Source organism: Falco biarmicus, chromosome 6, assembly GCF_023638135.1.
Source record: "Falco biarmicus isolate bFalBia1 chromosome 6, bFalBia1.pri, whole genome shotgun sequence".
NCBI classification, from domain to species: Eukaryota; Metazoa; Chordata; class Aves; order Falconiformes; family Falconidae; genus Falco; species Falco biarmicus.
In genome coordinates, this window is record NC_079293.1 from 77427929 (window position 1) to 77442514 (window position 14586).

At 45.9% G+C, this 14586-nt stretch overlaps 1 protein-coding gene and 1 long non-coding RNA gene across 2 annotated transcripts; one reads left to right on the top strand and one right to left on the bottom strand.

Moving 5' to 3' along the window:
- Window positions 1-4145: 4145 nt before the first annotated feature.
- LOC130151427 (uncharacterized) lies at window positions 4146-4729 on the bottom strand. The gene is made up of 2 exons (XR_008822571.1): window positions 4552-4729; window positions 4146-4447 (listed from the first exon to the last, which is right to left on the bottom strand). It is a non-coding gene; the product is annotated as an uncharacterized LOC130151427 (long non-coding RNA).
- SLC25A27 (solute carrier family 25 member 27) lies at window positions 4441-13366 on the top strand. The gene is given in 6 exon segments (XM_056343673.1): window positions 4441-4540; window positions 6037-6228; window positions 7003-7087; window positions 8942-9412; window positions 9754-9856; window positions 11710-13366. Coding segments are annotated over 6 exon segments (1023 nt in total). The 3' UTR covers window positions 11782-13366.
- The last annotated feature ends 1220 nt before the right edge of the window (window positions 13367-14586 follow it).

Here is a 14586-nt window from a genome sequence, read left to right on the forward strand (position 1 = left end):
CCTCTATACTGGGACGAGGACCAACTCCACCGCTTGCAAAACTTAGATGTTGCTGTGACAAATCCTTGAACTTTGCACCAGTCGCTGGAAGGCTATCCAAGCAGCCAGGGACACAGCCACGGACACTGGCAAAGCACTGCATTGCTTTCTTCAGGTTTATTTGGTTTTTGTTGGTTTGGGGTTGGTTTGTTTGTTTTTGGTGTTTTGGGGTTTTTTTTTTTGTTTGTTTGTTTTGGGTTTTTTTTTGCTAATATCAAAGCAGAGAGGCTGTGATTTGGAGATATTTAGCTTTCAGCAAGGCAGATGGCAACAAACTCCTGCAGGCATCACCTGAAGCAGTAAGTCTATTGAAAGGTATCTCTCCCCTGTCTGAGATCATCTCATTAAAGGCTAGATGTGTCCAGTGTCTAAGGAGCAGAGAAAGGCTTCAGAGGCTGAACCTACAATTCAAAACCTGCTGGTGGCCCCTGTAATGTCACTGCAATGCCAGGAAACAAGATTTCAGAGAGGTCAGATTGGTTTCTTTATATGCGTGGAAGTGGCATGCCAAAATTACATACAGAATTCATCAAGTATAAAAAAACGCTAGGAAATACTATCACAGTTTACCCCACCCACCCTCAGCCAGGTTGAAGAAACACAAGACCAGGAGGAGGAGCTGATTGATCAGGTTAGTGTGCTGCTGTTCAAAGGAACCTCAACAGGCCCGAGAAATGGGCAAACAGGGACTTACAGAATCACAGCATACCAGGTTGGAAGGGACCTCAAGGATCATTTGGTCGAACCTTTCTTGGAAAAAAAATGGCTTCATGAAGTTCAGCAAAAGGAAATGCCAAGTTCTGCCCCTGGGTAGGACCAGCCCCATGCACCAGCACAGGCTGGGGGCCACCTGGGTGGAAAGCAGCTTTGCAGATCTGGGGTCCTGGTGGACACCATGTTGAATATGAGGCAGAAATGCCCCTTTGCATTCAACAGCCACTGGGCTGTTAGGAAAGGGTTGGTAGCAGGCTGGGGGAGGTGATCCTGCCCCTCTGCTCAGTGCTGGAGAGATTCATCCAGAGTGCTGGGTCCAGCTCTAGGCTCCCCAGTGCAAGAGAGACATGGACAGACTGGAGCGAGCCCAGTGAAGTGCCAGGAAGTTCATAAAGGGCCTGGAGCATCTGTCATTTGGGGAGAGGCTGAGAGAGCTGGGACAATTCAGCCTGGAGAAGAGAAGGCTCTGGGGGATCTTATCAGTGTGTATGAACGCCTGAAGGCTGGGTACAAAAAAGATGGAGGCAGGCTCTTCGCAGTGGTGCCCAGTGAAAGGGCAAGAGGCAGTGAGCACAAACAAATACAGAAAATTCTACACTTTTTTTTTTTTTTTTTTTTTGCTGTGATGGTGGTCAGACACTGGAACAAGTTGCCCAAGGAGGCTGGGGAGTCCTGGGAGACATCCAAAACCCAGCGGGACACAGGCCTGAGAGCCTGTTCTAGGTGACTAGCCAGTCTCTGGTCCCTCCCAGCCTCAGCTGTTGTGGTGGGTTTTTTGTGATTTTGTCTCCTTTTGCTATGGCTCTTTGTCCAAATCTTCTCTTCTGCTCACTCCCAGGACCTGATCCTCAGGCCCAGACTCCCTGGTTGAACAAGCCCTGCTCAGCCTTTCCAGCTCTTCATCTGTTTGTCCCATAGACATCCAGCTGTATATCACATCTTACATTTCTGCCTTTACTCAAATACTACCTTCATGCATGCATTTCCCTTTTAATCAGTCTCAGCCTTTCTGGCTCTGCCCCAAAACTGTATCCCCATGTCATTCCTCCCAAACCCTACTTAGTTCTGTCCCATTCTCTTCATGTCTGTACTCCTAAATCTCACCAGAATAACACCACACTGGTGTCTGAGTAAGAGATAGACCTCAACTGTGCTTGAACTCGTCCTCCTGTATATTTTTGTAATATTTTAATATTTAATATGTTTATTTCCTGGTTTTATTTTATTAATTAAATTCTTTCTTTTCCTACAAAGTGGTAAAGTGATAAAAGAGCTAAATGCCTTGTAATATTGGAGTATATTTTCGTTACACGCACAGCCTGAGTAGTGAGTTTAAAGTATCTATGTATACAGACAAGACAAGCCCTCAGCCCTCTGTGAAGACATTCATTAAAGGCTTTTGTATTTGTTTTGGACATTTTTGTAATTTTTTTTTTGTTTTAGCTTCTGCTTCTGGGGCATGATTTGGTGAAGGACAAGAGACACTGCTGAAAGGCACTAGTGTGTGGAGGATACAACCCATACAATGGCACAGTAGTTACCCACAACTTTTTCTCAGACTAGATCCTAGTCCTGGACAGGTAATAGTTAATGGTCTTTCCGATGTAAACTAGCACAGTCACCACCAATGGCAGCAGGTGAGAGGATGGGAGCAGTTTGGCTGCCTTTTTCCAGCAGCACACAGCTCTCCCAGACCCTGCTGCTGTTTCCATCGCATCTGAGGTCCATGCTCCCTCCCCGCACATGCAGCCTTTGATCAAACTGGCGTTGTCTCGCTGAAAACTGAAATAAATAAATAGGAAGCGCCCTCTCTGTTGGAGCTGTCTCCCTCAGGATTTGGGGATATATAAACTCCAGCTGTTTATATATCACACATATGGAGGTGGAGCTCCATAGGCACTGGCCCTTCCCTGCTCCACAAATCACAGAGCTGTCCACACAAGCGTCCATCTCCAGGTCAGGCTCATTGCAAAGATTCTGTAGGAAGAGAAAATTCTTCCTCATGGCCATCACCAAATCAAGCTGGTTTAAAAAAGAACTTATTTCTCCAGACTAAAAATGACCACACAGAGCTGCTCTCTCCATAGGATGCCGCAGTGCCATGGGGTTTATTTTAAGGAGTGACCTAGTTGTTGTTTTCCACCCCTAAAGCATGGTTACAGAAAAGACAGTGTCCACCACAGGTGTACATCTAAGGGAAGAGAGACAACGGACATAACATGCAATGTGGGAAATTCTGACTGAACGGAAGGAAAAAATACTCACAAAGTGGTTAAGAACTGGAGCAGGCTGTGGTCGTGAAATCACCATCCTTGGAGGTTTTCAGGTGACCAAAGATGACCCTGGGCAACCTGAGATAGCTCTGAAGCTATCCCTGCTCTGACCAGAGGATAGTAGCAGATGACCTCTAGAGGTCCTCTCCAACCTAAATTACAAATTGATGACCTACAGGCTGATACGAAGTGGCACGAGCTGACCAAAGCCTAGAGAACAGTCATGGAGGGAGGCACAAAAGTGCCAACAGCAGATTGCATAAACTGTTTAGAATAAAGTTCTGAACCACTTGTACCCTCAGTGCAGCCAGGCATGTTTGCATTACATTGCACTATGACGTCTTCCCACTTTAATCAGGGTTTTGTCGGTAGTTTGCTTTTAACGCAAAGAAGGATCGAATTTAATATCTTTTACTGGTGACCGACAAGATAAATTAATCTGACTTTAGCTGAGTATTTCACTTGCAATGCTCCCTTGGTGTGAATCGTTGTGACCCGGATTGCACACCAACATGTCAGGCAGTCAGACAGGGGTGTGGGGAGGTGTTCTAGGATATGTTTCTGTGACCTAAAAAACCCTCAGATCCACAGCATGAGGATTAGTGATTAATGGCTAATGATTAACTTAGTGATTCAGCGGAGCCTTAATAATAAATAAAAAGCTTCTCCTGAACAGCACATGCCTTACCCTTTTCTTCATAATGAGAAACTAAATATGCCTATATTAAGAGAAATTAGGACTGGCACACAATTAACAGGGCTTCAGCGTTCAGCCAGGAAAAGCTTTAAACTTTTCACACACAGAGCTTTGGGCAGAGATCGGCTTCTGTCTTCCCAGGTTTGCATGTCCCTTGCTCAAACTGCCCTGCTGCGCCTAATCCCCAGGAGACAGGGATTGCTACAAGCACTCCAGCACTCACACTCCAGCTGTGCTTGCAGGTGTTGCTAACACAGCTTTCCTTAACCCAGACCTGTATCAATCCATCTGTATGGGATGTGCGTGCAGCTGTTTGACACAGGGATGCAGGCTGGGGCTCCCGAGGCACTGCTCTCAATGACAGCACGCCACACGCCTGCTCATATTCTTGAGGTCTGATTAATGATTTATTTTTTTTAAAAAAATGTAGATAATGGGAAAATTTGTGCGTGTGGCTGTACCTGCACTGCTGGTTTCCTGGCAAAAAGTCTTTTCCCAGGAGCCTGTTGCGCAGGAGTCGCTGGCGTCCCTGCACAAGGACCTGGCAGCTCTGCAGGAGGCACTGGGGCTGCTACGGTTCGTGGTGCTGGCGCTGGAGAAACGTCACCTTCAGTAATCTGTCTCCTCAAGGACCCAGCACAGAACTGAGTCAAGGGCTGCTTTTTCTCCAGACCCTCGCAGGGTGGCCGGTTAGCCGTGTTTCAGGTTAGAGGCTAGATGTCACCTGCAGAAGAGAAGAGCTTACCTCTTGCAGAGAGATGGCCCCGAGCCAGCAAATTGGCTCTGTCAGCCTGTGCAGCAGCTGTGGCAGAACTAGGTACAACTCACCGTGATTTTCTGAGAGGGAAGGGGGTCAAAATTGACTTATGGGGGGCAGGGGGCACTTCAGGCCCTGGATGCCTCATTCCTCGGTGTTCACTCCGGCTTCTCTGCTCCAGCAAATTCGTTCCACTCTGCGCCGACAGTAATTGAAGCCTTGTGAGTGTGTTAAGCCACCTGACTGTGGCTGGAGGTAGGGCTTTTTCAGCTCAAAATCTTTGCCTCCGAGACCAAAGGGCTGCAGTCCTTAACACAGAGCAGTTGTAACTAATTGAAGATTTGTGCTTGCTGGGTTTCTGGAAGAAGAGTAAAGAGGCAGGGTGATCTGTTTCCTAAGTTAGCAGCAAGGGGCTGACTTCTTCAGGAATTTGCTTTTCATAGTTAATGCAGGTTAATCAAAGAAAAATAGAAGCTGATGTTGCTGGTTACAGCGGAGATATCTGTAAAAATGGAGTATAGTAAACTGCTTGCTGGAATGCAGGAAAGCAGCAGCCTGGCATCTGCGTAGCACTACTTTGTGATCAGTAACTTATTTGGAATATTTCTCAGCATATTCTACATAACTTCTACAAGCTCTTGCAGGCAGATCGGTTGCCCTGCTCTAATGATTTGTAACTTCTCAATCTTTGCTAATCTTTAAACACGAATACCAAACTTAATGTACAAATAGACTGTAGGTCTGCTGAGGCTTTGAGCAGTGTCTGCATTCCCCTAACACCTCTCAGTCCTGCCCTGGAAGGACCCTGTAGCACATGGTGTTACAGAGGTATCGAACAAAAGACAACCAAGACTCCTGGGCACTCACTGCCTGAGACAGGCTGGGAAAGTCCATCACCTGGTGGCCTGGAAATGAAATTAAGGGCAGCAAATACATACTTGTACTGTTTCAGAAGCAGCCCTGGGAAGCCGAGATCTAGCTGGACCACCTTCCCTGGCCACCAGTTATTTCAAAGAAATAACAGGCTAAACATGATTTTAGTGTCTGCATCAGAAAAGCAGCATGTTTTAGGGTGGTTCGTAGGACAGATGCTCACCTGCATGTGTGTCTGCATTACGATGGCCGCTGTGGGGTTGCTTCTGACTGTAAAGTGTGCTGCCACTATGCTTGGCAGAGTTGGAGAGGCCACATGCTCAATAAGAGATTTGACTGATTTTTATTCAGGGGGAGGATTGGATTGGAACAGGATTTTTAATCCTGAGTCTCTTGCAAAGTACGTGTATTGCATGACAAATCTGCAAAAAGAAATAAGAGAAAAAGACTTGGTGTTTGATGGGAATGTATTTTGGTCACTTTTAACAGATTTGGACACGAATCTCCTGTTCTCCATGAATTGCCTGCACCTGCAGTTGGGTATGATCCCTGCTGCCTGCTGGCACTTGCACAGCCCCCTTGGCTGCCTGGCAGGGAGGACTGTGGTGTAGATGTTACCAGCATGGTAGGGCTCCCCACCGCTGCACTCGTATTCATGTTTTCCCCCTTCTCTTTCTCTTCAGTGACATTTCCCCTGGATCTCACAAAAACTCGACTGCAGGTCCAAGGTGAAGCTGCTGTTCATCGCAATGGAGCTGCCACCAGCCAGGCAGCCCCTTACCGCGGCATGCTGCGCACTGCAGCTGGCATTGTGCAAGAAGAGGGCTTACAAAAGCTCTGGCAAGGAGCCACACCAGTCGTCTACCGCCACATAGGTGATTATCTGCTTATGATGGGACAAGTTTGGGTCTGGCCTTCTGTGGCCAACAGCCTTTTGGAGTGAACTTGCCATATCTTCTTGTACTTTAAATACATCTGTAAGGACTTCTTCAGCCTACCCTGCAATCCCGCTTCGAAATATATGGGATTCTGGCTCAGTATCATCTCTTCCCTCTCTCGCCCATTCCTTCACAGCCTTATTCTGGCTTCTGGGAAAACAAAATATAATTTCCCTGTTGTCTTTGCAGGGAAGTCTTCAGTGCAAGCAGGCACTCAGTCCTCAGAACAATAAATATATTTTATCTGAGGGAAGTGGGGATGGGCTGGGAAAAAAAGATAAGGTTGCAAGCGCTAGGATGAGGAAATGCATTAGCAGTTTGTCCACAAGTAACAGCTTTCTGTGTTTTATTTGGAAATAGGGTGACAGCAACAAACCTCAAAAGCACTTGTGGGAGGTTTTGTGCTTGGCATCAGCTGGAGGGAAGCAATGCAGTCACATCTCCTTAGTGTGCCAGCACAAGCCATACTGCCTCCTGGCAGATGTGCGGCTCATCCAGAGAGATGCTCTCATGCTAAAAAGTTCTGGCTCTAGCATTGCTACCAGGCAGCCCCCTTGCTTTCCCTACTTTGATCATGGATATGAGAGCAGTGACCAGCTGACCCAGGCGAGCTCTGGAGAGTTTTACAACCAATCTCTTGGTCTCTCTATCACAGTGTGAACTCCAGAAATGGCAGATGCAAGAACCGTCTCCTGCTTTTGTTTTCCGCAGTGTACTCCGGCATTCGGATGGTTGCGTATGAACATCTCCGTGACTCCGTGCTTGGCAGGGCTGAGGATGAAAGCTTTCCTTTCTGGTAATGCTGAGTATTTATGCTTTTGCCTGTTTGGAGATTGTCCTTAGCGTAGGAATCCTGCAGCCCTAAAAGCTGCCTTTTCTTCATGGCTCGCCTATCCTAAAGAGGTTAAATATAAAGTAGAGGTTCAAGCACTGATACAGACTCTCTGGTTTTAGTTCCAGGGCAGTGTCTCTTCATTCAGCTGGGAGCAGGACTAAAATATATTGAAATAAGTTTATCAGAGGCTTAACTAGGACCATGATTACTAAGGATACTCTGCTAAAGAGATGGAGAAACATGATAAACCACATCGACAGTAGCAGCTGTCCCGAGCTGTGACTCCGGGTCTGTGCTGTAGTGGCAGCTCTTTGATTTCCGTGTGGGTCAGGGGATGCTGGGCAGTGTAGGTGAGTTGTGGCTCACTGTACAGCTGCGTGTGACAGCTGCTGGAGAAGCCGTGAGCGACTGCACAAACCTGACACCAGTGTGAGTAACCGTGACAAATCCTACAGCTGCTGGGGTAATGCAAACCAGAGGTCCAGGTGAGCCAAGCTGGACTTGCAGCTTGCGCCCTGCTCAGCTCCCAGGTCACCCGAGAGCTTGTTTAGCTTCACACGGGGTGAAGATACATTCCCAAAGGTATGAAGGATATCTCAAATATCGCCTGGAGCTGTGCAGAAAAGAAGCGAGGGGATCTGAAATCTGAAATCTCCGATTTTCAGCTGCTGAAGGGATGGAACCTGGTAGGTGTCGCGCAGCAGCAGTATGGTGATGCTCTGCTGTTTTGCTGCTTGTTGTACTGCCTGGGTAAGAAATGACTATGCCACTGGATTACAAGCAAGGGCAATAGGAAGGTTTGCCAGTGCTGGTGGTGTATCTTAGCCCAAGAGATGGGAAGTTCCTGGCTACTGAAGAGGCAGATCATGAAGGAAAAAAACACTCTTTTATTCATGTGTGCATGACAGATGTCAGCCTAAGTTAAATCTGTACATCCTTCCTAAGGAGACAAATGATCCCTATAAAAAGCAAAACCAAAGTCAATGTTTTGCAAGTTTAATTCAGCAACAGTTAAATCTCACTCAGTCCTTTTTTTGACAATGCAAGTGACATACAGTCACAGAATTACCCCTTCACCTGTGGGGAATGAGCAGATTTTTATAGAAGTTTTGCAAAAAAATTGTAATTTCTAATTGTCAAATCCTTATTGTTAAAATGCCAGTCATGTACTTTTATAATCACACACATTATCACATACAATCAAGTATCTTACTCCAAAGCCAGATCTTGGGTTGAAAATGTAACCATTTTTAGGCTAGGTTTTATAAAATATAATACAAAATACTTGTCATGCCTGGTGCTATGGGAAGGGGGACCTGTGGATAATACTGAAATTTCTAGTTCTACTAAAATAAGTAGAAGCAGAAAATTAACACAACTTAACTAGTAGCAACGGGAGAGAAAGAAAAGTTTTATATATCAGCAAGCAGTTTAGAACTTCAGATTGGCATTCAGTTATTACAATATATGAAGCACCATCTCTTACTTGTATACCTTGCCATCCTGCCTTCAAACCTTAAGCAAAGAGTATAATGTAACCCGAAGAGGAAGCAGAGCATCTTGGTGACCTATAATATGATTTTTCCCACTCCGCTAAGTTTTAACCCATTCTTAAAATTGACAGAAGTATTTCTGACCCTCTTAAATACCTGCAGTTGCCACAATTATTACCCTAACACTGGCCATTTAGTATAAGTAATAACTATTTACACTTGTTTCACCTAGGTTGTGCTGCTGAACCCTTCAGCTCGAGCACTGGGATTTGTGAAGACTTCCAGTGTTTTCTGTAGCATGTCTTTTTTCCCTGTTTGGCAGGAAAGCTGTAGTTGGAGGCATGTCTGCAGGTGCCATCGGACAGTTTTTCGCCAGCCCAACTGATCTGGTGAAGGTGCAGATGCAGATGGAGGGGAAAAGGAAGTTGGAAGGAAAGCCGTTACGGTTGGTTCCTCTTGAAGCTGGCATTTTTTCCCTGTTAATGATTACTCTTTGGTCCAGGATGATCCCTGCCTCAGAACATCTGAGCAAGAGCATCCCAGCAAGCCTTCTCCCAAATCAAGTTTATGTTATGAGGTATCACTCATGATTTTATAGTAACTGTTTTAATGTGCCTTTGTTATTAGAACTGGAATCATGGTGCTTAAATGGCCACAATAAATTTTGGTTTCTTCTTTAAGTATCTGTTGCTGTTGACAGTTGCTGTTCTGGCCTGGTGGCAGCTGTTCTGGGAACTCCTGCTGATGTGGTCAAAACACGGATAATGAACCAGCCGAGGGATAAGCAGGGAAGGTACGGGCACTCCAGAGATCAACTTTTCAGTAGCAAACTGAAACCCTGAGTCTCACTGATTTCACTGGGAGTGAAGTGCTGAGTTTCTAATTTGCTTTTCATCTTTTTGAAGATAATTTTACTGATTTAGTAAATGTCTGCGGGGTATTGCTGTGACAGCCACCTAAGCATACTCAGTTACTGGGGTAGATTTCAGTTCTCATTAGACTCCAGTGAGCTTACAAAAGAGCTCTTGTTTGTATAAATTGATCAGATGCCAATTGTTTTTTTGGGAGGATGGGATTTTTAAAAATTGCATATTAGTAATTCTAACTCTACTTATACTCCTTGCACATCACTAGAGGTCTGCTGTACAAGTCTTCCATGGACTGCTTGATTCAGACTGTAAAGGGTGAAGGGTTTATGTCTCTATACAAAGGCTTTATACCAACCTGGATGCGAATGGTAAGCGCCTTTTAACTCTCTTTACAAGACATTTGAACAATGTGGCATTAAACTGTAAGGAGTTCTTTCTATGTCAACAGTTTTTCAACACTATTTGGGTGTCTCAATTTAATTGCCACTAGCATAGTTGAATGCAGTGCATGACAGTTGTCTGCATGCAGTATCACTTCCCCCACGTTGCCTCTTGCATATCTCTAATATGGAAAATGCTATCCTGCTTAATTGCTAGTGATTTTCCTTGCTTTTTTTTTTACAATTTCAGGATCCCTCCTTTCTCTCTTCCCCAAACCCCTTGTTGTTCCCTTCTTACTCCCAGCCCTGAATTCCCTTGGCATCCCTTGTACTTTAATTCCTCCTTCTCTCCTGATCCCAGAATTGCTTTATTACTCTTCCAACCTGGGCCTCCTACCCCTCTTGTATTCAGGCTGGCAGCTTTCTCCTCCACACTGCTGGGCTGTTAAAGCTACATGTGTACAGTTAAGCTTAGCAGCAGCTGGAGCCTGGGAACTGAAACTTGGCTGTTAATTTGGGCAAGGGACAATTCCCAATAGCTAATTTAGATGTATGACTGTGTCTAGACTCTGCAAGCTGGCTTCAAGGTCTTAACACTGTTTAAATTACCAGATTGAGTGCTATGATCGAAAGCAAAAGCCTCCCTTCTCTAATTTAACTGAGCACAACAGTGGTCAGCAGCCTCTAGTAAGAGCAGTTACAGGAAGGTTCTGCTCAGTCCCCTGAGCCAAAGCATATTCAGTATCGATGGGGTCTTTGCGAGTTTACGGCTCACAATTTCCACAGAGCATATGGCAACTTAGATTTCCTGAAGGCTTGGGAACGTTTAAAGGGTGTTTCAGAGGAGCAGAAAAAGGTATTTCATAGGCACAAGGCAGCCTTTTGCCAAACGTTTAACCATTTTTCTAACCCCCCCAAAAAATTTTTTTTAAAAAAAGGCATCTCAACTACATGGGTGCATGTCGGAGCACTCTCCAAACTATCAAGCTGCAACAAGGTCTTTTACCATCTCATACCAGCACACTCTTCATGCCAGTCCCTCTGCTGCCTTCTCCTGGTTTCTCCTCACCTAGAGCATGCTGTTTTGTTTTTTTTTTCTCTCTTTCTTTCTTTCTTTCTTTCTTTCTTTTCTTTCTCCCTCTCTCTTCCTCTCTCTGCTTCTCCCTCATCTGCTCTCTCTTCATTGGCTCTCAACCACTTAACAGAACCAGCCACAGCTGCACCTTATCTACATCGGCCAACCCACCCCCCTGAAGCCAACCCACAGTTGTATATTATCAATGCTAATTAACCCAGCTTCATTCTACAATTCTTTTTTTAAAAAACATTTCATACCTTATGTTTTTAACAATCATTACAACCTTTTTACAAATAATTTTTCATACAGTCCTCTATAACTCCTCTACAATTTCCCGTTTTTTTTCTTTTTTCTTTTCCTTTTTAACATTGCATACTTCATGTTTTTACCAACCATCACAAAGTTTTTACAAATAAAATTTTCATACAGTCCTCTATAACTCCTCTAAGGTGCAGGATATAAATGTTATGCAAGAAGAACAAGTAAACTCTGAAAAAAAATTAAAAATAATTTAGCCTGAAGTATCCCCCAACTCTGAAACATTTCAGGTCAAACATTTGTGGGCTGGCAAGCTGGAAAAAAAAAGTTCTAGGTGTCTTGTAAAGGACTGGGTAGCCCTAATCATATGCAACACTATGATTTTTGCATGAGAGATATGAGATCGAGCATAAGAATGTGATTTTTAAGAGGAGATAGTTTAATCTAACGGGTTTATTGGGTCACTTCTGTTTTAAGCCTCTGACTTCAGTGTTTGCTTTCACAGGCTCCTTGGTCACTGGTATTCTGGCTTACATATGAACAAATCAGAAGGATTAGTGGCATTAGTTCTTTTTAAAGTCATGAAGCTACTTCAGTATTCACAAAACAAAGAAGAATGGAAAGCTGAGTTCTCATTCCACAAGGCATCCTGACCCCACAGAAAATAATGCATTTAGGAGACAGGCAGAAGGATCACATGTATAGGTTGCTGCCCCAAATCCAGTCCTTACTGGTTAGGAGTAGCCATGACTTAAGGATACTATTTGCTTGTCAAACTGCTGTATGAAATTTAAGTAATCCACGGGATAAAATTGTCACAATAATACTTGCTGCAGTGAGCGTCAGCTTTCTAAAACTGTCAGAAGAAGTTAAAAAAAAAATCTAACAAGCAAGTGGAATATAATACTGTTGGCTTGTTTGATAACAGAGATGGTTCCTATTGTCAAGGACAAGAGGAAGTTGAACAACACAGCACCAAACATCTTCTGTGGCTAAGTAGTCCAGAAAATTATTTACGAATTTTTGTTATTATTACATTTGCACACAGTTCTTCATGGAACTACCTCTTGTTAGCGTGATGCCTCAGCAAACCAAGCCTGTAGTGCTAGGTGCTGAAAAAGATTAAAGCAGTTTACCTGATTTCAAATTTACTATGCACAAAAAGTGCAAGAGTTTGTGTTCCTCTTCATTTCTAGAGATCACCCGACCTCTTCACTCAACTATTTGAGTAACATCCATGAGTGAAATGCAGTCCTGTACCCAGGAAATCAAAAGCCTAGTTTGCTCTGCCCCTCTTGAAGGACTCATGATACACATGCTGCTCATAGGACCAAGTTGAACTACCTGTTCCACGAGAGTCCCCGTGCTGATGTGGCAGACCGGGCCACTGAAGTACCACTTTTCCATAGAAATACATGCTGTGCCCAGTTCAAACCTAGATAGAAATGTAACGTTCTTTTCAAAACCACCAAATGTTTGCCTAAGGGTGATTTATTATATTTTTTTAACCTAAAGCTTTCCAGATCTCATAGGGAAGGGGACTACTGCTGTTTGTCACTAGGCTTATCTTCGGCAATCAGGAGGCAAAAATGCAGTATAAAAGCAATCATAACATAGATAGAAAAAAGCTGGCTTTGATTTAGCAGTATCTAGTAAAGACGTGACTGTACATGACAGCTCTCCAAGTAAATGCTCAGGATTTCTTCTAGTCTTTGCAACTAGTATCTTCAATGTGCCAATTTCTGATTAAATACAGTTCGGGTGTTGTCTTGGCTTGCAGTCGTACTTTTTGTTTGTAGTGTAGATGTGTTGTGGCTGCATGCATCTGGGTGTGTGATTCCCTCTTGGAAAAAATTCATCTCACCATCATTAGGGGGTCAGAAGTTTTTGTTCAGAAATACTGGTATCCATCTAGTTGTCAGCCTAAGAAACCAAACTGAGTTCCTTCCCTCTGGCACACCATCACCAGTGATTATAAACCATCAGTCAAAGCTGCTTTTTCAGTTACCTGCTAAGTGGTCCTGCCTGCAATCCGGTTACTCAGATAAACCCGATGATGGATTATGCATAAGTACCTTATCTAGTGAGTTTAAAAAATTTTAAATGCCTTGTAGTGAAAACCTGTTTTAACTCTTAGTAAAACTCTTTTTATGAGCATGAAACACTAGAGTGTTGTGTTGATTGCTAGTATTTTGTATTTTTTTAAAAATAATGTGAATAGCAAAACTTGCCACATTAACTCCTTAATGTTTTGTAGTGCCAAATTTTTCAAGCAAGACTGAAGCACTTGGCCTTATTAAGTTAGCAGCTTCGGTTTCCAAAGCCAAGAATTAGCCCTAGGACAGCACTGAGGTTGCTGGGCTAGACCCTCCTGTGGCCTAAGAAAGGCTCCGTGAAGTCCAGGCCTTCCTCGTCCTCACCCCTCCACTTCTGACCATTGTCCCAAAAGGCTGGGAGGCAGCCCCATCCAAATCTCAAAGGTCTGTCTGGGAAAAGTGGGGCAAACCCAGCGAGAAATCGCACCCTTGCAGAGCCCAACAGATGGAAGGGATCCGTGTGCCTGCCAGGGCTGTCTGGAGGCGGCCACCAAACAGGGCACCCTCGGTGGCCGCTGCTCAAGGCCCTGGGCCGTTTCGCTCGCCTGCGGCAGCCCCATCCGTAGGCAGGCCAGCCCCGGCCGCCGCTGTCCCTCTACCCGGCGCCGCAGGCGGCTGAGCCAGCCCCCGCCTGGGGGAGGCAGATGTCTTGTGCCACAAAGGGAGAGGGCGGCCTCCCCCTCAGGCAGGCTTGCGGCAGGCCCCGGCCCGGCCCGGCCCTCAGAGCCCCCGGCAGACGGGCTCCCAGAGCGCGGCGAGTGCGGCCGTTGCTCCCGCGCTCCGCGCCCTGCCCCCCTCGGCGGGCTGCGAGTCTCCTCGGGCACCGCCACACCCCACCCTCACACTGCCGCCACGCGGCTGGCCAATAGTCGCCAAGCCCTGCGCGCACGCCCCGCCTCGCCCTTCCGCTCTAGCCAATGGGAGCTAAGCAGGCTCGGCGGGCTCGCACCTCACCCCGCCCCACCGGCCGCGGCCGCGGGGCGCTCCACCCTGGAGGGGACAGCTCCCGAAGGCTCTGGGCTGAGCCCCGCGGTCCCAGCGTGCCCCGGCGATAACCTCCGAGCAGTCTGCCTGTAGCAGGAGTAGCCCAGTGATTTAGCCCGCTCCGCGCCCTCCTGTGCCCCCTTTCCCACCCCCCGCGGTGATGAAAAATGGACTCGCCCACTTGGGCGGCCGCGTAACGGTAGCCCCGCGGGTCACGTGGGCGGTGCGTGCTATATGAGGCCGAGAGGGGGGGGGCAGCGGTGGGCAGTTGTCGAGCATCGTGCGGGTGGTGAGGGCGGGGC